At 43.4% G+C, this 23,026-nt stretch overlaps 1 protein-coding gene across 1 annotated transcript in view; it reads right to left on the bottom strand.

Moving 5' to 3' along the window:
* Window positions 1–23,026, bottom strand: part of CFAP263 (cilia and flagella associated protein 263) — a 98,149-nt gene that overhangs the window by 43,899 nt on the left and 31,224 nt on the right. Inside the window, exons 4-6 of the mRNA XM_086947794.1 lie at window positions 14,938–15,093; window positions 8,950–9,030; window positions 6,800–6,955 (exon numbers count right to left, since the gene is read on the bottom strand). Of these exons, the coding sequence (XP_086803920.1) occupies window positions 6,800–6,955; window positions 8,950–9,030; window positions 14,938–15,093 (393 nt within the window). The remainder of the gene's footprint in view (window positions 1–6,799; window positions 6,956–8,949; window positions 9,031–14,937; window positions 15,094–23,026) is intronic.

Genomic DNA, 23,026 nt, shown 5'->3' with positions numbered 1-23,026 from the left:
CAAAACTGAAGAGCCAACATGGCACACATCCCTGTGTGTCATGCCCCAAGACACTGCATGGGATATAGGTAATACACTCCCTACAGCAGGACTTATAGTCCTGAGGCAGGCTGAACTATATCTCCTGTGAGGAAATATCGGCATGAGCAGATATGCCCCTGCAATATCTTTGTTGATTGCTGGATATTGTAAGTGACCATTATGAGTTCACCAGCTCCATGATGGCTTGAATATGGATGTTTTGGTACCAAATATCTCGTCTTAATAAACCTGCACTGATTCCAGTGTCAGATTTATTAATAATTGCACACACAGGATCCCTTAGAGGGGTCCCCTGAAACCAATTAACCCTTAGTGTGGTCACCCACTGGTCTACGCCAGCCTTTCATCATCAGACAGAGTTCTGACCTCATGGGGTGAATGAAGTGAGCGCCAGCATTCTCAGAGGTAGAGAACAATTCCTGTCCTTGTGGAGGTATTCACACCTCACCCGGTCAGGAAGAGCCATCTGAGGCAACAATCTTCAAAGGCCTTGCTGCTTTTGAAATGCATACCCAGCCTCTCCTGGTAGAAGGAGACGGCCCCCTTCCTGTCCTCAACCCTTGTGGCAGGAAGACAGGCAGGAAAACGAAGAAAGAGTAGGAGATGTACCCCCCTCAGCAGACTCCACCCCTCAGGTGCCGGAGGCAAGGTGAAGTAACATTTTTCAGTGCTCAAAATGTTGAAGATGGTGGAACTTCTCCAATCAGGGCTAGGGCTATGTCCCTCTCCCACAGGATGTGGACATAATAGAGGACGTAGACACCCCAAGTAAGGGGCCCATTGGTCACTACCTGTCACTCCCTTGTAAACACCCTTCAATTTAGTATTTAGGTGGTATCCCCAGACCCTGAAACTAGATTCCACTGACACAAGAAGAAGACACACTAAGAAACGCTATTGGATCAGGAACTGCAGACCTCATGGTGGACTTAGGGCAAAAATGCCTGCCTTCACCATAGAAATCGACAATCCTCATCCTCCAGCTCACCTCGTCACTGTGTGCTCTCCATAGACCCTGGAGGGTCATCAGCACTTTGCAAATTACCAAAATATTCCCTTGAGATAGAGGTAATATCTCCCGGCAGCCGCAGGCACCAAAAACAGTGAAGTCCGGTCCAGCGTCATCCAGGTCCCGAGCCCGACTGATGTCTCTGAGTACCAGCAAAAGGTACACCTGCTCTGGAGGGTCAGCTCGGCCTCTGCACCAAATCTTGAGGCCCTAGGACCCACCTGAGTCAAAAGTCACAAATACCCGGGGTATCGGGCCACTGCTGCAAATCCCACAAAGCCTATTCCAGACGGACTCCAACTTGACAGAGAGCCAGCACCCAACAAGGGACATTAGGACTCTGGAGATCCACCTCACAGTGGTCCAGCAGCTCCAGAATCATCGCTCCAAGTCCCTCTGTTCGTTTCTCTTGCTGAAATCGAGAAAGCTCCTGAGAACTGGGCCTTGGCACTTTGGACCTTGGCCCGAACCTTCCAATTTTCAAAAGGGTAACCACCAACAATAACTGTACTGCTTTGCTTTTTATAATTGCCTTTTTTCTTCCATAGGAATTGTATTGTGGGTAATAGCGCACAATTGTAGATATTGCCTGTGATTTGTACATAAACATAGCTGTCTTCTTGTTTGTTGAAATTCAAATTAAGAAAATGTTTTTTTTTTAAACTGTAGATATTGACTGAAAGTATTTACCTTGTACCTGAAGTTTTTGGTCTAAATATTTATATAAAAAGAAGTACTATATTTCTAATTTGGTCTTGCCTTCATTCCTTGAGTGTGTGTATCATTTATTGCCTTGGTGTGTACAACAAATGCTGTGCACTACTCTCCGATAAGCTAACTGCTCGCCCACACTACCTCAAAATAGAGCACTGGTATTATTTACTTTTGCCTTTGTAAACCAATTTGCGTCTCTTCAACTTCTCTACACAGTGTACCCACTGTGGTGCACTAGTTATAGAGAGGTGAGCTTTCTACAAAAAACACAGGGAGAAAGATTACAAATGCATTTGTGGCTCAAATCTATGGCTGTTATTCACAAAGAGTCATAGTAGGTGGGAATATGTAATTTTAATACCGTTCGTATGTTCAATCTGGTTTTGATGTGCCAGTAAACAGCTGCAATGGATGGTAAATGGCTACACCAAATATTAAACTCCTATGTTGAATGTTGGGTAATGGAAATTAACAGACTTGCATGTTACCCATAGCACTATATCAACAGTTTGCATATATCTCCTCTATGTTTAAAACCACAGAAGAAAATGTAAAGATATTCTTGGAAACACTAGCTCTACTGAATAGTTTGCTACCTCTGCAGATTCCTTATTTAGAAATAGCTCAACAATTTGGAGCTGGGATCTGGAGTGGTGTGGCTCACTGGTTAGAGGCCGCAGACCCGGAAGCAGAGAACGGCCCGGGACCAGGGTTCAATTCCCGACGCGGCAGGGTCGTGGACCAGGGTCAGCGGACTCGATAATTCTCGCCTCGGTGCCTACTCTAACCAGGGATCACACTCAGCAACTCTGGGCATTAGCTTGCCTCATCTCTACAACGGCCCCCCACATTCGCCGGGGATGCCTGGTTTCACCTTGGAGATACCCAGTAGGGACCATCTCACAGGGATAGCCAGGACGGGTTCCCCAGCAGTCTACAGCGCCACGACGCCTCAGGGCAGCAGTGCGCTTTACAAGATACATTACATTACATTACATTACAAGAATCGTTTTTAAAAGCTAACAGGTGCTGGAAAAGTAACATTTATGTCACTGGTCACTACATGATACTGGCTGGTATTGGTGACATTTTAGTAAATAAATGGCACCTACACACCCTACTATCAAGTTGCATGATAATTCCCACCATAGAAGGGCTGTGAAAGCCTAAGATGAGAAGTAGGTGCGTGATAAATATTCTACAGATGATAAAAGTATCCAAGCAAACATTAACGGTAACGTTCTTTTCTAAAGGATACGCTTTTCTCTGCCTTGTTTTTCACTCGGAATCATTCCCCAACAATTCGGTTGGGAAGGCCTTGGTTCAACTGAACACCAGATCTCCACGAAAACTGCTTTTGCATCAGATTCAAGGCAAATATTTTTTGCAAATATGTGAAATGAAGAACAAACGGCTGCCTACCTTGCAAATTTGCCGCAAAGGTCATCCCGCCTCTCACTACGAAATATCAGTGACAGGTTTGCCTCTGATGTAATTTGGCTGGCTGTCTCATGTCGCTCCATTATATAAGTCACAATCCAACAAGATGTAGTCCATTTTGGAACAGCTATGCCTTTACAAGAACCTTCATAGCCTTCTCCAATAAAATGACTGACGGCACTCCTGGGATATAGCTGTGCACACCTCTGAGTGCACAAATAGAAAGCCAGCTGCATTATGGGTTTTCCATGGACAGAAAAGTTGTTTCCTCTAAAAAGTTCACCTATCACTGGAAGGGAGAGAGCAAACACACTTCTTGTGCCCACATGAGATCATCAAGTTATAAAATCTCTCATAAAACATTTCAGTGGGCTATCTCTCCATAAAAAGAAAAACAAAAGCTTTTATCACGGACACTTTCATCTGAAAGTAAAGAAAAGCAAGAGAAAGGCCATAGTCAAGTGAGGATTATAGAATCATTTTAAGCTAAAAAAAATGTAAGCTGGAGGCAACTGCAGAGCCTCAGAAATTCTGGTATGCACACATGTTCCTCAGTATCATTCAGAATCCCTTGTGTTGCACTTTGATCTGTGGCGGAATACTGAAAGCACTCCAGAAAAAAATGATGAATCCGTGCCAAAGTAGAACTAAGGAACTCCCCATCAGGGCTTCTGATGGCACACAAGAAGCTAAGATGCTTAAGGTCAACAGAGATCCGACCCAACACACGAATGGTGCTAGTGAGCCTGCCTGCAGCTTCTTCCTGCAGGAAAGGAGGACAGCCAAGGTGAGAGCACGGGCACATTAGGAAATGGGCACTGCCTGAAAGCAAAGATGCTCTGACACCTTTGTCTATGACTGCTAGTGGGTTGAAGTAGGAGCTCAGGAGAGACCTTTGCTACTGCTGAGAAGAGAAGCGAGTGTAAGAAGGGAAAACCAGTAACCCCTTGAGAGCTTGGGAAGTTCGTAATGTTCACTGTTCCCTTTGTTTATCCTGGTAGGCACGTCCTGTCGAGATGCGTTTCACTCCAAACTTGGCTGCTGCCTCGCACCTAGTCTGTGGCATTGTTCATTTCACTCTTTTTTTTGTTGCAGATTTATATAGCGCAAACTCAACCAGGATGTATTGGAGTGCTTTACATGAGCACCAGTTACGCTACACAAGGACACATTCATTTTTTGGTAGGCATGGCGAGATTATGTTATTTGCCCAGAATCACAGGAAGCTAAGCCGACGCCGACACTCAAACCAGGTTCCACAACAACCTCTCCTTGGCCTCAGTCCTTTTAAGCATTTGCGGTCATTTTGTGATCTGCATTTGTAAGCCTTTATTTGCCACTTTATCATTTTTTGCATTGTGCATATTTGTCCTTTTTCTCATTTAGAAATTGGGGTCCGCCATGTTACAACTATATTGTATAAACTACAGGAGCAAGAACCAGTCAACCGTGTTGGGATTGGGGTACAGAATATGATATAAACATGTGATATCCCAACTGGTTTTATTTAAAGGCAATTAGAGAGGATATGTATACAACATTATCAGAAAGGAAACAAGGAGACTCTAGTAGGTTATTGCATGTGCTCATGGCATCATTTATATATAGAGAAAGAAGAAAGAGTAAATAGCAGTTGTGACAGCACTGCAGTAAACAAATAAAACAAATGAAACAACCCAAATTGTACTTGGTGCTCAAAGTATGTGAGTGAAAAACACAGTGGCGACGCAGGTAACAATGTGATCAGCGTAAACGGCGCATGGTGACTGGTGCATAAATATATATAGTGAATGGACAACACAATGTGGTTCCAGGCGACTTGAAGAGTTTGTTTCTACTTTTCGCTTGTTGTAGTTATTTGTGAACCACTTTGTATGTAGCGCCTATGATCGCGCTGAATGATCGACGGCGTTTCGATCTTCATAAGTCGGGATCTTCATCAGGACTGGGTCGGGTTGATAACAGTGCTGGCATCGTTTGCAGAATTGCAGGGGTCCGGAATCCATAGATTCTAGGAAGTTGAGTATGGTCTGGGGCTGCGGGTTAATCAGCTTATGAAGCAGATCCCCGATAGGAAGAATCCATCGACCGATCCAACAGTGATCGGTACAGGGAGAGTAAATCTCTGGCGATCGGAGAGCTGCCCGGTGTTCGTGCAGTTCGAGCGTTTCCTAGAAAACAAACTCTTCAAGTTGCCTGGAACCACATTGTGGTACAACTATAGTCATGAGGATGGTCTCGCTTATTCATTTATTTATTTTTTGCAGATTTATATAGCGCAAACTAGACCCGAAGGCATTGAAGCGCTTTACAGGAGCACCAGTTACGTTACACAAGGACACATTCATTTTTGGTAGGCACAGGGAGATTAAGTGATTTGCCCAAAATCACAGAATGTTGAGACAACGCCGAGGCTGGAACCTGGTTCCCCAGCTCCAAAGTCAGCAGCTCTAGACGTAAGGCTCAAAGACTGAAACGTCAACACTACCTTTGCTTCTTGCTCTGCACATAATTACACACCAACTTACTGACAACTCAAGTAAACAGAACACTTTATGAACATTATAACATGCAGCAGTGGATTAACACATATATGCACTTTAACACTGTACAATGGAGTATTGGTCAACTGCTGTGTGTGTATATATATATGTATATATATATGTATATATATATATATATATATATATATATATATATATATATATATATATATATATATATATATATATATATATACTGTAATTTAAGACCTTATGTTTTGAGTGTTGAATTAACATGATTAGCATTGTGATCCTTCAGTGCGGCACAGCCCTTCAGTGGACTATAGGGTCAGACAGTAGACTGAAAAGGGAGTAGTCTTAAGCAGTTATAGGGAAAACAACCATATTACAGTGTGGGCTGTGGCATCAAGCTAAACAAATGAAAAGTGGGTTTAGATGTTTTTATGTCCAGGGGCAGTACTGTGGAAACATGTGGTGTGAAGGAAAAGGAAATGTCACACAAACTATTTAGTCTGTTTGAGGAAAAGGAATATCTGACAACCTCTAGCAAATTAGCATAAGAAAGGTTATAAATGCGTATAAATCATAAAGGTGGAAGCACAGATATGGTCCCATGGAGAATAAAATATAAAGGTATTCGGAAAATAGAAGAAATTACCTTTGTCCTATCATTCCAACATGTCGTTTGAGATAGCGATAATAATGGGCGTGAAAGAGACTTGAAGAAATTAATCTTACATAAGGGGTATTTAAGGCCTGGGAGTCATCAGTGATTGTGGAAATTCGAAAATGTTCAGAAAGGAATTCTTAACAAAAAGAGATTGAGTTACAAAAGCCTTTTGCTTACCCCGAAGCCATTTTTCTGGTCAATTATATTCCAGGCATACATTTTTTATGCAACACTGGGGGAGGGCTTTTGTTCCAAGAACTAAAAAGGAAAGACCAAGCAACAAGTAGCAATGATAACATACAAGATTCCCCTCAAAATCTGTTGTAGAAGTTTGTTCTCCCACTTCAAAATGTCCTTTTAGAGGCAAGTATGTCCTCAAACATTGGCATATACTAGGTGATACCAGCCTTGCCCTCGTACTTTGTATGAGGTGAGGATCAGAAGAGTGTTTCCTGCTGTCAGTTTCAGATGCAAGAGATCGTGGTTCCTCTCATCAATTCGCTCCAGGAATTGGCTGTTCTCAATCTTCAGCTGCTGGAAATCCACCTCATGCAGCACCTCGCCAATTTCATCTTTCTGAAAAACAACACATGCCACAAGGGAATATCCACCTTTAATGACATGGAATTAAAACCCTGAACACTGTATGATCAATCTATACATCTTAGCACAGTTTATTTTGCAATAGGAAATAAATAGTGCAACCCGATTAAAAGTTGCCCTGGGAGCACTCTTGGCCTTGGTCACGGTCACCTCAGTAAATTACCCCACACCTGTGCCCTACTTTATAGCCAGTTTTTAACTCAAATTACTCTATCTACCTTGCAGTTTCAGTTTTCTGAGACTACTTACTCACTAACCTGCTGTTCACTAGTCCATAATATGTGTCCATAGCTCCCTGTATCTTGCTCTCTTAGGGGCATATGTAGGAAGCCATTTGCGATTCGCAAAAGCCGGAATTCCGGCATTTGCGAATCGCAAAAGGTGTTTTGGTATGTATGGGCCACATAGCAAAATAAGGAATCGCTAAAATGTGATTCCTTATTTTGCTCAAGCATTTAAGGAATCGCAATTTTGCGATTCCTTAAATGCCATGTAGGGGTGCCTTGAAATTGCGATTTTGGCTAAGGAATCGCAAAATACCACCTACTCCAAGTAGATGGTATTTTGAGATTTCCTGTCAAAATGCATTTTTTTTTAAATTCAAAGTGCCATGTGGCACACAGACATGCCCTTAGGGCATGTATGTGCGCCACATGTACTTACATACACATTCCAGGGGTGCAACAGGTGTCTTTTGGACACCCTGGCACCCTTGGAATTGCGATTTTCAAATTGCGATTTTCTCATAGAAAACCGCAATTTGAGAATGTATCCCCATTCATTCCTATGGGCCTCCTGGCCCATAGGAATGAATGAGACACTCATTCCTTAATTGCGATTCACAATTTGCTAATCGCAATTAAGGAATTTTAGCAATTCGCAAAAAAATTGCGATTTTTTACCTACATTCCATTGTGTAATTCTCAAATAGCGATTCCTTAAAAATCGCTATTTGAGAATCGCAAAATTGAAATTACCTACATATGCCCCTTAATCATCAAATTGCAGTAATGTGTCATTCATGATGTGTCGCGAATCTGCACCATGCACGCATCACAAATATCTGCTATGCTTCATTGCTCTGTTAAGTCTGCTCTTGGAATCTTAAAAACCTACTATATGCTTTCACTTACTCACTAACCTCAGTCAAGTGCCAAAATCACCCTGCTGTACTCAGCCACCACTAGCCATTGTCAACTTAATATATTGCGTCACTCACATTCTTCTACTCTGTGACCATTATCAACTTGCTACAGCAAACTATTCACCTATTTCTGTCCATTGCCCATCCTTGACATGCCATACCTCGCCTCTCACTCACCTCCAATATGTATTTATCAACAGACTATAACAAATTACTGTATTATCTCTGTACTGTAGCCACCTCACCTACTATTTCTAATCAGCCACGAATCTGTGACTCACTCCTTTCGCCATTCTTCTGTACTCTCAATACCCTACCTCACTCTGTAACCAGTACCAGACTGCCACATGCACTCACTTACCTATGTATGCCTTGTGCTCTGCAACAACCCGCTTCTGCTCTTTATCTGTCAATTACATGCTAACAGGCTGAATGCTTTTTACTAACCGTGCTTGCTTTCTCACGCACACACCCGATTTGTACCGAGGCCATCAAAATACTGGTGTGCTTAATACGATTTGCCCATGTCGCGCGGTTATCTGACCCACACCAGCTGACTCTTCTATTTAAGCGTTAGATCCTTTGCCTGTTTGCAGTCCAAATTGACACAAACTACCCCTGCCATGTTCACTCATTACACACCTTTGATCGCTGCTAGATGCCCACCTCTCACTGACTCGGGTCTGTGCCCATCATCAGCCGCTCTATTCTTTACCCATCATCCACTGGCCTGCGGTTCTGCCCAATGCCCACACATGCCTGCTATTGGAGAGAGCCAATCAACTGTTGCTCCTTTGTGTATGCCTCCAACTGCAGCACTCACCTGTCTCAGCTGCATCTGTAATTTTTTCTTTTGTACCTTAAGGGATACAATTTTCAAGCGCAGTTTATCGGTCAGCATGTCCTGTACAATTAAAGACATTTTTTAAAATTCCATAAGTTCATTGCATTGTATAATAGAACAACAACTGTCAATGAAACAAAACCAGTGTTCCTGTGAAATGCGAAAGAAAGAAAAAAAGTTCTTTAAGACGTTCAGCCTTTCCTCACAGGCTCCCAGCTTGTTGGGTTCAAGGTGCCACTAAGAGCTTTGCAGTCTGAGAGTAAATGCATACATTCCCTAATAAATCCATTTTTCGCCAGCACAAAAAGGCCTCATTGTATTTTTTACAACACCAGAATGGCTGGTCCAGTAAGGCTACCCACTCCAGATCTCTTATAGAATAGGAAGGACATTAAAGGATGACCGAAAGATCTTGTCATGGGTCCTTCATGGAGCATCAGGGGCTGTGGAGAAAGTGATTTGGGGTAAGATAGTTCTGTAGAGGTACCAATACAACAGAATACTATCTGACCTGGAATTACAAGGGGCTTTGAAGAAGGGCAAAATATCTCTTTATGAAATTCAGGGAGCGAAGACAAGTGTTGATATGTTAGTAGTGTGTGAAACTATAATTCTGGCGATTAACTTCTGTGAAAGTGATCAATTTTGCAAAGTTTATCATCTTCACCTGCTGGTACAAAGCAAACTCTTTACCTGGGAGCCCCTAGCTCTGTGATCAATAAACTGCAGATTGCCCAGAACTGCCCAGCCAGACTGCTGACGGTAACATCCAAATTCCTGTCCGCAAAACCAACCCTCCGTCTACTACACTGTCTCCCAGTGAAAGAACAAGTTATTTTTAAATCTCTCGGATTCGTTCACAGGTCCTTGCAGGGGACTGGTCCTCCTCTTCTCTGGGCTGTAATTCAGCCTTATAAAGCAAGGAGAGAACTTCGCTCAGATGAACTCCTTCTAGTCAACATCCCCAGAATTAAACGAGCCAGAAGTGGCGGCAGACTCTTCTCCCTTAATGCTGGCAGGCTTTGGAATGCTCTGCCCCTTCACATCCGAAAAGAGACTGGTCATCTTGCCTTCCGGAAACAACTCAAAACCTTCCTGGTCCCCTGAATTTTTGCTGTTCCACCTGATCATGTGTCTGCCTAGCGCTGGGAGGCCTTCTGGTAGCCATGCGCTTTACAAATGCTCATTTCATTTCATTCATTTCTTCCTGCAGATATTTTTCTATGGTAGAAACTCCCCACAAAAAGTAGGTTTTAAGCTTTTTTTGTCTTACACAATCTACTTTAGGTAGGATATTTTGCCAACCAAATTTTTTTTTAAATTGCCAACTTTGTGCAGATGATGACCCTGAAACTAAAAAAAAATAAAAAATACGAAGAAATCATAAAAGTCGTCCAACTTTGCTCAGGCATAGTAATTGTATCATCTGTTGCGTATAGGCATAGACTATAGGGACAGGTGACATTTTATGCTCAGCAATCTGCAAAAGAACATGTGGGCGAAATATTCTGTTATTAACATGGACTGGAATGGTTGGGTTGTGGAGAAGAGTTACGTGTTGCTGCTATGGATCTGCCATACAACAGTGGTGGCTGCGGAGCAGGGCTAAATATTGCTTTCACAATCTGCAATTATGCAGGCGATGCTGTGGAGAAAGGTCCAAGTTGCTGCCTTAATTTTTATATTTTGCACAGAGGATACGTGAGGGAAACCTGGAACTTTGGGGGGGCTTTAAGAATATATACAACCAAGCCAGGAAAGGAGTTTGGAATATAAATGGAGGCAATGAACTGGCTACTGGATAAAAGATTACCGAAGAGAAGGAACATGCCCTCAGGATTCACTAATGCAAAATGCAATCCAGAATTAGAACAGTACATTGTGAGTTGCTTAGCGCAAGAAAGGGACTAATCTAATTCAAATCAGAGCCAAGAATCCGGTTTTCAGGTAAATGGTCTTTGAGAGGGGATCCTTCCTGTTATGACCTTGCTATAGTTCTCTGCAATGTACTATAACAATGCATCGGCTATACAGAAGTCAGAATACACTGAAACAAGGATATTAAAACATACAATGGAGATCTTTTGGTACTTTAGTCGGGATGTCATGGTGGTGTAAGATGGGGTCAGTGCAGTGCCTGCTGAGTTTCCAAAAGGAAACCTCACTCCGCCCAACATAATCTTTACACTGTACCCAGCAACCACTTACCAAGATTGAGCCCTGGAGGGTACTGAATTGGCATCTAGCTAAGGCAATTCCTCAGGGACCTGCAGAGCAGACAGAGAAGGAAGGCATGCAAGCCAAGAGATAGCCTGGGAGATATTAATGATGCTGGTGAGGGATATAGAGGTGAAGTAAGAGTACGGGCTGGCAGAGCAATCCTAGCAAAAGTTGTTCTGGCCTGCAGGGTCGGCGAGGACAGTGACGTGGTTGGTCTTGCGTGGCCTAAAAAAGCCAAAGATCCAAGGCGAGACAACAGACCACCCAGCTGACAAGACTGAAGAGGCCCTCAGAAAACATCAGCATGCAACGACACAGAAGCAGCAGGTAGAAGGGGAAATAAGGCAACGGCTAGTGGGGCTAAGAGAAGCACCACTAACAGCTAGTGCAGAAGCAGAACAAGAGCCCTTTTTGTTGAGGGAGCGTTCAACTTGTTAGGTGGGTGTCATGGATAATTATCTTCCAACCCCGTCCTGTTTCCAATCCTACTGATGATGATCCTGGTAACATATGTCCACAAGGGAGGAGGGAGTAGAGTGAGCAGGATCTGGAATACCCGCACCATGTGATGGTGAGGTGAACAAGGCCCCCCCTGGCCCACAGATCTTTAAAAACAACAAGCAAAAGTACAGGCCTGCAACAAAATTGAAGAAAGGAATTTTGGAGTGGCCCTGAAATCAAAACACCCATGGCAAAGGGTAGATTAAAAGTTGGATCTCTCCCGTTATGGGGCCTATTGGCATTACAGACACAGCCGGAGCGACACATGGGCAAAATAACGGGCTCCGGAAGACATCTCCCCTGGTGGGGATGAAATCCGCTGGAGGCAAGGGAAACAGTGGAGCCACCCAGGGAATTACCAGTTTTGAAAAGTAAAAACACTCTTTTTCTTCCAAGCATACACAAAGGTTCAGAGAATGGTGGACTGCTGCAGGTCATTTTCTGACCTGCAGGGCCAGAGGACAAAGGAGATGCCATAACTGCTTCCTAAGTGGGAGGAAAAGGCATAAAAGGAAGCTCAAGAATGAGGCCCAAATCAGCCACATACTGAGAAACACTGGGGGCAGTGGAGAGTGCTGGATCTTCAGGTGTCTTTAACAGCAATACACTGCGTACCCTGGCAAAGGATAAGAAGACGTCACCCCAATCAGGAAAGAAAAGATATACATACAAAGCCATTCACTTCGGCAGAGCATCATCATCTCAAAGGGATAGACATTCTGCAGACAGTATTGAGGCCTCTTGCAGTCTATTAGAGCAGTCATACACAAGGACGGCATACCCTCTGACAAATGACCCTTTTATTGCCCAATCTCACGTTTGAATGCTGAAACAAAAATACTATCCAAGATACTGGCAAACAGATTGCTTACTATAGTGAAAACTAGTAGGGCTTCATGCCTAAATGTTCTACACAACTGAATAGGATCATGATGCAGAACTGGAAAGAAAAACGATATGGCATTAAGGGTCCTCTTGCAATAATTTCTCTTTAAGTCAAAAAGACATTTGACTCTTTTGGGTGCGAATGGGACACTCACGGTGTTGGAACGATATGGTATTGATTTGAAAAACAGGGCAAATATTCAACTATTACATAGCTCCAACTGCAGCAATGAGTTTTAATGGGATGGAGTCACAGACCTTACAAGTGGGGAATGGAACCAGACAGGAAATTTTCCATGTGCTTCTCTTTACGCTGCCAGTCTAGCCACTGGTATTTTGGGTAAGGGCAGACTCTGGATTGAGGGCCCTCAATGGGATTTGGAAATAAGAGATAAAATATTGTAAACGTGGACACCTTTTTCCAATTCTTGGCAAACCCAGCATAGTTGCTGCCCAGGATGGTACATGTTTCAGGAATTCAGGGTGCACTTGGTACAAGATAAATTGGTATAAGTCAGCACTACTCATGTTAGGCTTTTGAGATTGGGAGCAGATATTACAGCTTAACCCTTAAGCTCAGGGTGCAGATGTGCTTTGAAGGGCAAAGTGCCTTACATCAAATAATATCACAACTCTGCTATAATTTTCAGTCCCATAACACCTCCCAAAAATCATTTAGACCATATTTCATAAAATATTCGTTAAAGTTCTGGATTACTCCTCTTCACAAGTTTGGGCAAAGTTTGCTTGAAGGGTAACTTGGCATTGCTTCTAAGATCCCAAAAATAGAAGTGGCAAGGTACTAATAAATTATTTAGCACTGCCTAGAAAAGAAGATGGGGATGTGGCCATTGTAGCTATATTGAACAGTAGGCCAATGAGGGAAAGAGTCATCGCTTAAACTATCAGTCTTATACTTGTGTTACAATGACTGTAAAATAACAGCTGCGTCCCCTGAACATTGAATCAAGAATATTGATAGACCAGAATATCGAAGGCAGAATATTGAAAACAAAATATCAACAGGTAAGTATGTCTAGATTTTCTCTACCTAAATCCACCCATAGGAACCTATGCAATACATATCTTCAAGGTACGTAGGTGTGGAGTTAGGAATAAAAAATCTATACTTCCTTATATGCCCTTACCTTTCGATATTTTGTCTCTAAATATTCTGTCCTAGATATTAGTATGCCACAATATTTTTGTGTTGATATTCAGTAGTACAATCAAATAACACTGTCCTCCTGCTATGCAGTATCCTGCCCCTGTTCCAGATAATGCAATCCATAAAATAAAAATTGCAAGGCAATGTAAATATGTTTGCAAAACAGGCCATTGGTTTAGGGTGCAATGAAAGTGAGATCACAACACATTTTTGAATCAGTATACTACCACATGAGTTGCCGTGCATTTCCTTTATGTCACTACCCACTCTGATGATGTCTCTGTGTACTGAGGTTCATCTATGTATAAACACTTCTGTTGAAAGGGTTATCAACTTCAACCAATAATATTTCATCTACACTCTGCTTATTTCTCTTTTTCTCTTTCTTCTAGCCATTGTCTCCACACTTTCAAGCACTCTGTTAACTGATAATCTACAATATGCTAAAGATGTGAAGAAATGTTTGTATACATCCAGTGACAATTTTATGATGCTTTTGTAGGTCAATTTCAGGCGCTTTACCAAGAGGAATTATTTATTATGATCTTATCTTAGTTTTTTACCACTATTCATTGAACGGCATTAGATGAACGACTGAGGGCCTGATTCTAATGCGGTTAGGAAAGCATTCCCACGTAGGACCTATTTCTGACGCAGTTAGGAAGGCCTCCTAACGGCATTTGCTCCTTCCAAATCAGATCAGGAATATGTCTTACCGACCGAGGGCCCAATTATGATGTGGTTAGAAACATATGCTTACATTGAATTTAATGGGAGTCCAACCAAATCGTATTGGGAAGCATCCGGATGCATCGTACTCCGTCGGTCGGACTCTCCCGACCAGAGTGGGTCGGAAACCATTTCCAAACCAATTCGGTTGGGAAGCTTTCTAACCCGCATCACAATCAGCCCCTTAGTGTTTGTGGTATACATGGGCCATAATATGACAACCACCGTGCGGAGGGGCTTGATGTTTCAGACATGGTGTTGTCAAGGAATGGCAGGTACTGTGGGAAAGTCCTGACTAGTCCATTAATACCTAAATCATAGAATGGCAAGGACTGTTATGAAAGGTGGAGATATCCATGGAATAGAAGAGCATGTGGAGTGTTCCTGTCACATTTCAGTCATAGAGTACCAGAGAATTTGAGACAGCGCAGTTACACTTAAATTTCTTGATGAATCACACTTACCTTGGCCCTCATCTTCTCTTCGATGTATCGCATCACCTTTTCTGAAGTAATAACTGAACTTTTTTTCTTAAGCGCAGGTTTGACCACATCACGTTCAAACTCAGCGACTGCTTTCTTAATTTCAATTAAACGGACATCAGCTTCTTCCATAATGGCCTGAATGGATAACAAGAGGGTTTATAGAGTGAGTCCCTGCAACTTTGAGAAGACACCTCAAACAAAACATGCAAAATTATATGGATGAAACATAAAATGCACGCCTCCTCAACACTTTCTAATAAGGGGATGTGTGAGGAAACACCTGAAATAAACAATGCCTCAGTAATTTTAACACAACCATAATGTTAATGTGTGAGGGAAATAGACGGTTGCAGGTGAATAAATCAATGACTTATTTTTAAAATCACTCAGTATATTTTTATTTGTAAAAATGTTAAAAAATAATGGGCTCCTTTGCAGATTATATTTCATTCCAAACAAAAGTTAGCAATGTTTACAATTATGGAGACAGGATATTTGCAGTTTAAGTCGCCATTTTCTTCATAACTCCATTTGATCTTTATTGTTATTTTTCACTCTTCTGAAATGCACAACTTGGGGCTTCCGTCTCCAGTGACTATTTACCAATGAAGGCTACTTTAAAACACCAGTAAAGAGCTGGAAATGCATCCTCTGCTTTAACAGTACTCTTGTTATTTCTAGCTGAATTATCAATTTTAGGCACAGCTACTGTCCCTCTCTCCCGCACTTACTCCTTTTACTATTGCTTCGTCTTTGGACTCTGGCTATACCATTATTGGGGCCTGGTTATCCCCAGACTCCTCATCACTCCAACTTGACAAATTTACTTTTCTAACTCCTGCCAAATTTCATCTGAATGCTGGTCCCAATAACTTTGAGTCTACGGAATGATAATGTTGAAGTAATGATATTCATATAGTGTTTGGGATACACATGGGCGGTAGCCCAATTATATTTAGTTTTCAGTCAAAAATCTTTCAACTAGGAAACATTTAATCAAAGTGTATTTCAATCATTTTTTTCCCCAAGAGTGTACTTTTTAACAAAAAAGAAAAGATATCGGACTAGGTAGGCACCTCTATCCAATACGTACTCTCTAGCTCTTTTCTTGTCACATCATTCACAAAATGTATAGAATTTTGTTTACTACAGAAAAACGTCAAATTAAAAAACAAGATTTTTATGTACTGGAACAATAAATAATAATTAGAACAAATAAAAACAAAACAGGGGCAACAGCAAAAAAAAGACCCAGCATTACAACACATGAGGTTTACTAAAAATTAGAAAGCATACATATTGTTGAAAGGGAAGTGAATTGCAAAACACATTTTAATAGTAAAAACTACTCTGATCTCTCAGAATTATTGTGACATAAAGATCAACAGTTCTAAAGATGAAACAGTGGCTATGAAATGCCCAAACCATCAGCTTCTCACTATAGATTTCTTTTTCTAGTTAGGTTAGACTAGAAAAAAAACGTATACAGAGTAGTCGGTCGGTTGAGAAACTAATAGGGAATACCAACAGTGTAGAATTATTCAACTAACAATTCTGAATAGGGCAGTGTGTGTAAAATTGGGTGGGCCAAGACAAATAGCATCTGTTACCATGCATGCCAAAACTACGTGTGGCTTAACAATGCAGTCAATACCACGACTGTGTCATGACCACGAGTTCCATTACAACGCAAGTCATTACGACGACTTGCTTTAAGGAAGTACTGGACTTTGTAATAGTTTAAATTACCATTCCAGCTCCAGTCGGTCTATCAGTAGGGAAGGTGTTGGACTTAAATCCAACACCAGTCCAACACCGCATTCACTAAAGTAAGTCGTGGTAATGACTTGCTTTGTAATGGAAGTCGTGGTGACGTCACCCACAGTCATGGTACTGACTGCATGTAAAGGCACTAACGATGTAATGCCTGCATTCTAATAGATATTTCCAGGCCCAGGCACTCACTTTTTTCGTTGTTGAAGTGTGAGAGGGAGGAATTCACATGCATACATAGGGTCTGGAAATGCAAACAAAATGCAGGAATATTGGGAAGGATTTCTGGATGAAATGGGACTGATTCTGGAAAGTGAGATCCCATCTCTACCTCAGTTTTGGATTTTGGAAATGCCCATTAATGTTGGTCTTACTGTTGCTAAAAGAGATATTGCTAGATGATCGGGATGAATTGGTGCATAAAATGAATTATAAAGTAAAGGATGCCCCCACAAGTTTGATAATGAAAATAGTGACTAGACTGGTGGTGTGGTTTTGGATGCTATGATCTTGGAAAAACGCAACTAAAACATTACAAAACACCAGTGTACAATTATTATTACATATGTCAAGGGATCTTCTGAAGATTCAAATTCTGGATTATAGGAGAAAATTGGTAGGCTGGGAGCAGGCAGGAATTAATTTTTATTTCAAGATATTGTTTTAGAACACTTCCGTATTTAACGAATACCATTTATCAAAATGAATGTACTAATAATCTGCAGGCAACTGATTTACACATTTTTACAAAAGGTCTGGTGGTCTAACAAACAGGATACTTCAAAGAAGCCAACTGGGCATCAGTGGTAATAATGGAGTGCTTGCTATTTTATTATCACACCTGAGACACTGTAGTTCATAGGAAAGAAGTCACTCTTGTCCTGTGTGTAAAAAACAAAAGAATGATGCACAGTGTCACAAAAATATATTTGAGAGATCACCTCACCCACAGCTTATCATGGTATACTTCATCATAAACCACCTCTCACATTGGAGTAGGACAGTGCCACATCAGCGGACTCAACCAAATAAATTTGGGAGTACTTAAATATTATTTTAGAGGACAAGTTAGTTGATCCAGATTGAAGATTAAACATTTAAAATAACTAGAGGTGTACCTCGAAGGAAATTCCTTAATTTAAGGATACCCTTGTATAGGCTAAAACCAAAGTTGTGGTCTAGAGGTAGAACATAATGGTTCACCTAACCACTAGAAATACCAACATGTTTCGACCAACACTTGGTGCCGGATATTGGTCAAAAGGTCTTTGTCATGGTAAAAAAACTCCTTATCTATGTTGCACATGCATTATAAGCAGATAAACTGAGACAATGTTCTCATACCAAAGGGACATTCATTCTGACATTAACCTGGGTTTTCTAAACTAAGGGATTTATGGATCAGTGGGGGGTGGGGGCTGCTTCGTAACATATGGCCGTCTTGGGGACAGTGGAGGTCGAGATGACGGCGTCAAACTCTTGCCAAATGTGTGACTACAGAGGAGATGCCCCCTTCACTGATCAATGAAGAAAAAAAATAGCTTCTCAACAGTTCACAAAACATGTATCACCGATAACTCATGAGCAGGAGTGAAGCAAGACATGCATGTATATATTTATGTGACCTTTGCACAGTGTGAACGTAGGAGAAAGTCAGTGCCGTACAGTGTCAAATGGAAAGATACAGTCAATGTGCGAGAGAGAGCAGGTTTCTCCGACCAAGAGAGGAATGTTTCTGCACCATGAGGTAGTGTTCTTTAAAGGTATATGTTGTAAATAAAAGATCTTCTGGAGCCAGGTGACGTATAGATACATATTGTAGATTTATTCATAAGTTAACAGCATCAGAAAGTTACAGGAAGATGTTAAGTCCATGTGATGCCCCACAAGGAGCAGCCTCTCTCCCACTCTGCCTGCACACTCCAACTGACATTCCCAACCTCACCAGGCACCCATGCATTTTACGACATCATCAATCATCCAACATTCCAGACATTTCCGAGCACACCAACACTCATTCTGGCTGAGCAGTAAGGAAGAGATCCATAGGCAAGGGGAAAGGCAACAGTAGATCATAATCGTATAAAAAAATCTCTTAGCCCTAATTATGAGTCAGGCAGATCAGAATTACCATATTATTTTATATTCTGCCTGATCATGACTGGCTTGGTGTTGTCACATGTGGTTTTCTTTGGTGCAGGAACACCGAACCTGACCTCCCCAGCCAGTAATTCCATCCGATAAAATTACATGAGGCTTTGACAGCAACGGTAGCCGAGCGTCAATGCCTGGCCGCCAACAAATATTTTCTTTTGAAAGGGTACGCTGTGCTCCCTCTTGCCAAAACTATTCTGCTCTTTCCCTCCTCTACCCGCCAAGCCCCTCTTCCTCCAACCCCTCCCTGCAAGAAAGCCACTGTTCCCATTTACCACCTGCTTACAGCAGGTTAAACTTCCCAGAATAGGGAATACGGTACAGAATTTAAAGTCTTCACAGTATTTCATCATTCTGTGAGGCCTAATTCTTAATAGGCACAATTCCAAGTAGCAGCTGGAAACAGTAATTCTGGATGCTAGGAATTTCCAGTTGGAATTCCGTCTAACTGGTACTGAGAGCAATAGGCAGTAAAAATATACTTTCTAAAAACTGATGCAAAATACATTCGATATACCAGTTAACACAATATTGATAAAAGGCAATGATCAATCAATCACTGACATTTATAGAGCGCACTACATACCCGTAGGGTCTCAAGGCGCTGGGGGTGGGGGGGTGCCGCTACTGCTCAGCCAGGTCTTCAGCTTCTTCCTGAAGGAGAGGTGGTCTTGGGTCAGGCGCAGGTCGGTCGGGAGGGAGTTCCAGGTCTTGGCGGCCAGGTAGGAGAAGGACCTTCCTCCTGTAGTCGCTCTTCGGATGCGGGGGACGGCGGCGAGGGCGTGGTTGGCTGATCAGAGGTGGCGTTTGGGAGCGTAGAAGTTGATTCGGCTGTTGAGGTAGCTTGGGCCTTGGTCGTGTAGGGCTTTGTGTGCGTGGGTGAGGAGGCGGAAGGTGATTCTTTTGTTGACGGGGAGCCAGTGTAGGTCTCTCAGATGTCCGGAGATGTGGCTGGTTCGTGGGATGTCGAGGATGAGTCTGGCTGAGGCGTTCTGGATCCGCTGGAGCCTCTTCTGGAGCTTGGCGGTGGTACCAGCGTAGAGGGCGTTGCCGTAGTCCAGTCGGCTAGTGACGAGGGCCTGGGTGAAGGTCTTCCTGGTCTCGGTGGGGATCCACCAGAAGATCTTCCGTAGCATGCGTAGGATGTTGAAGCATGCCGAGGAGACGTTGTTGACTTGCCTGGTCATGGAGAGGGAGGAGTCCAGGATGAAGCCCAGGTTGCGTGCATGGTCTGTCGGTTTGGGTGCGGTGCCCAGGGCGGGAGGCCACCAGGAGTCGTCCCAGGCGGAGGGTGAAGAGCCCAGGATGAGGACCTCCGTCTTGTCCGAGTTCAGTTTCAGGCGGCTGGTCGTCATCCACTCGGCTACCTCTTTCATCCCTTCGTGCAGGTTGGCTCTGGCGGCGGCGGGGTCGTTGGTCAGGGAGAGGATCAGCTGGGTGTCGTCGGCGTAGGAGATTATGCTGAGGTTGTGTTGGCGTGCGATGGCCGCGAGGGGGCTCATGTAGACGTTGAAGAGGGTGGGGCTCAGTGAGGATCCTTGGGGGACGCCGCAGATGACTTCGGTGGCCTCTGACTTGTACGGTGGTAGGCGGACTCTCTGTGTTCTTCCGTCGAGGAAGGAGATGATCCATTCCAGCGCCTTGTCCTGGATTCCGACGTTGCTGAGGCGCTGTACTAGGGTGCGGTGGCAGACAGTGTTGAATGCCGCGGAGAGGTCTAGGAGGATGAGGGCCACTGTTTCTCCGTTGTCCATCAGGGCTCGGATGTCATCGGTGGCGGCGATGAGGGCGGTCTCGGTGCTGTGATTGGCTCGGAAGCCGGACTGTGAGGGGTCGAGGGATCCATTCGTCTCGAGGAAGGCGGCCATCTGCTTGTTGACGGTCTTCTCGATGACTTTGGCTGGAAACGGGAGGAGCGAGATGGGGCGGTAATTCTTGAGTTCGGTGGGGTCCGCTGTGGGTTTCTTGAGTAGAGCGCTGAGTTCGGCGTGCTTCCAGCTCTCAGGGAAGGTGGCGGTGTCGAAGGATGTGTTGATGATGTCTCGCAGGTGGGGTGCGATGACAGCGTCGGCCTTGTTGAAGACGTGGTGAGGGCAGGGGTCGGTCGGTGATCCGGAGTGGATGGAGTTCATCGTGCGGATGGTGTCTTCGGTGCTGATCGGGGTCCAGGCGTGGAGGGTGGTGGTGGGGGGTGGTTGTTCGGTCTTGGTGTGCGTTGGTTGGTTGTTGAAGCTGTTGTGTATGTCCGCGATCTTGTTGTGGAAGTATGAAGCGAGGGAGTTGCAGAGGTCTTGCGATGGGGTGATGTTGTTGTTTCCTGCGCTGGGGTTGGATAGCTCTTTCACGATGTTGAAGAGTTCCTTGCAGTTGTGTGCGTTGTTGTCCAGCCGGTCCTTGAATGCAGTTTTCTTGGCGGCGCGGATCAGCTGGTGGTGCTTCCGGGTGGCCAGCTTGAAGGTGGTCCTGTTGTCCGGTGTGGGTTCCCTTCTCCAGACTTTCTCGAGGGCTCGGCAGTTCTTCTTGGAGCTCTTGAGTTCGTCGGTGAACCACAGGGCTTTCTTGCTGCCGGGTCTGCTGGGCGGGGTCCTCAGCGGGGCGAGCTCGTCCACGCAGATGCTGATCCACTTCGTGAGGTTGTCGGCGGCCTGGCTGGGGTTCGCTGAGCTGGCAGGAGGGTGCTGGCTCAGGGAGGTGGCGAGCTGGTCTGCTGTGATCTTGTTCCAGCTTCTGCGGGCGGCCTCCCTTACTCTCTGTAAGTAAAAAATAATGAATAGAATGTGGGTTATGTATGTGGTGTAAATTCAGGATATGTGAAAGGCTCAAATCTTATTTTGGTGAAATATGTGCAGTTTTTGTAAATGAGCGTATTTGATCATTCTTATTGCTTAAGGGGTATAACCGGCTAAGGTTTACAAAAATGGTCTTATGTAGAGCCACCTGACCTCCAGGCTAGAACAATCATGTACTTGTGCAACTGGAACAGTGAAAAGGTGAATGTGTTAATTTGAATTTCTGGTCGACCTTGATTGTAGATACGCCCCTGGCATTAGAGTAAACAAGCTATAAGTATGTATGGTGGTACATGTTTAGCATGAACCTAGCCCAAGAGAAACTTGCTGAGCTTAAATCATACAGAAATTGTTTGCGCAGGGTACCAAGCAAGGTGCACAAAAGCCATTTTTCTCTTGCCATCTCTTTGACGAAACCCTCATCTTACAGAGTAAGCATCCTTACACAAACTGAAGACTGTATTGGAAGCATCTGAGAGTCCCAACAATGGGCTAATAACAAGACAACAATCCCCTTTGTAGAGGAGCAGGCCTTAAGGAAATACTTGTTAGTATAAGACAAGATACCAGGTCTTGAAAAATACCCATGAGCCCCCAGACTTCCAAATTGCACTGAAACATGTTGACTCATGAATTAGTTGCAAAATTTATATTGTTATTTTTATTTTAGATTTTGTGACACGATTGGAAGGTATTCAGATTCTGGCAGGTGTCTAGATACAATGTTAACATTGTTCCACCGTGACCTGTTTTTGTTCACCCCTCATCAGATATATGGATTTTACTACAATTATCTAGGTAGCGTAAAACTAGTCAGATTTGAATATCCCTCCTTTTTTAAATCAATTGTTTGAGACGTTCTTCACTTAATACTCTACCTCCACCCTATGACAAAAGGGCAATGCTGAAGATGCTTGGCAATCTTTCAGCCTGTTTCTTGCCGCTCAAGGATACTTCATTATTTAATATGATTTCTCTATTCTTAGTACAATATATTGGTTGCTCTTTGTATTGGATATGTTGAAACACTACCCAAACAATTAAGAATCTTTTGTTTGGGGTATTTGGTCTGACAAGCCTCGAAGGAAGACACCTTCTAGGAGGGATCCTTCTCCAATCCCATTTCATCCTTTGTAATTGTCCATCTACGGGCACCATCCAACAGTAATTCCCAGCCCCTTGCCATTTACAGCAACCTGTAACCAGAGCTGCTTCCAAATGCTTGTGCTTGCCGCTGACCTGAGCAAGCTTGGTAGGTTGAAGCGGGAGTCAAATTTGGCCTGGTCAACACTAGCGACTGAGGCAGATCACAATTTTTAGAGACAGCGGCACTGCCAAATTCACGGCCATCG

This window comes from Lissotriton vulgaris, chromosome 12 (genome assembly GCF_964263255.1).
Source record: "Lissotriton vulgaris chromosome 12, aLisVul1.2, whole genome shotgun sequence".
NCBI classification, from domain to species: Eukaryota; Metazoa; Chordata; class Amphibia; order Caudata; family Salamandridae; genus Lissotriton; species Lissotriton vulgaris.
This window is presented reverse-complemented; position numbering and strand designations above follow the sequence as displayed.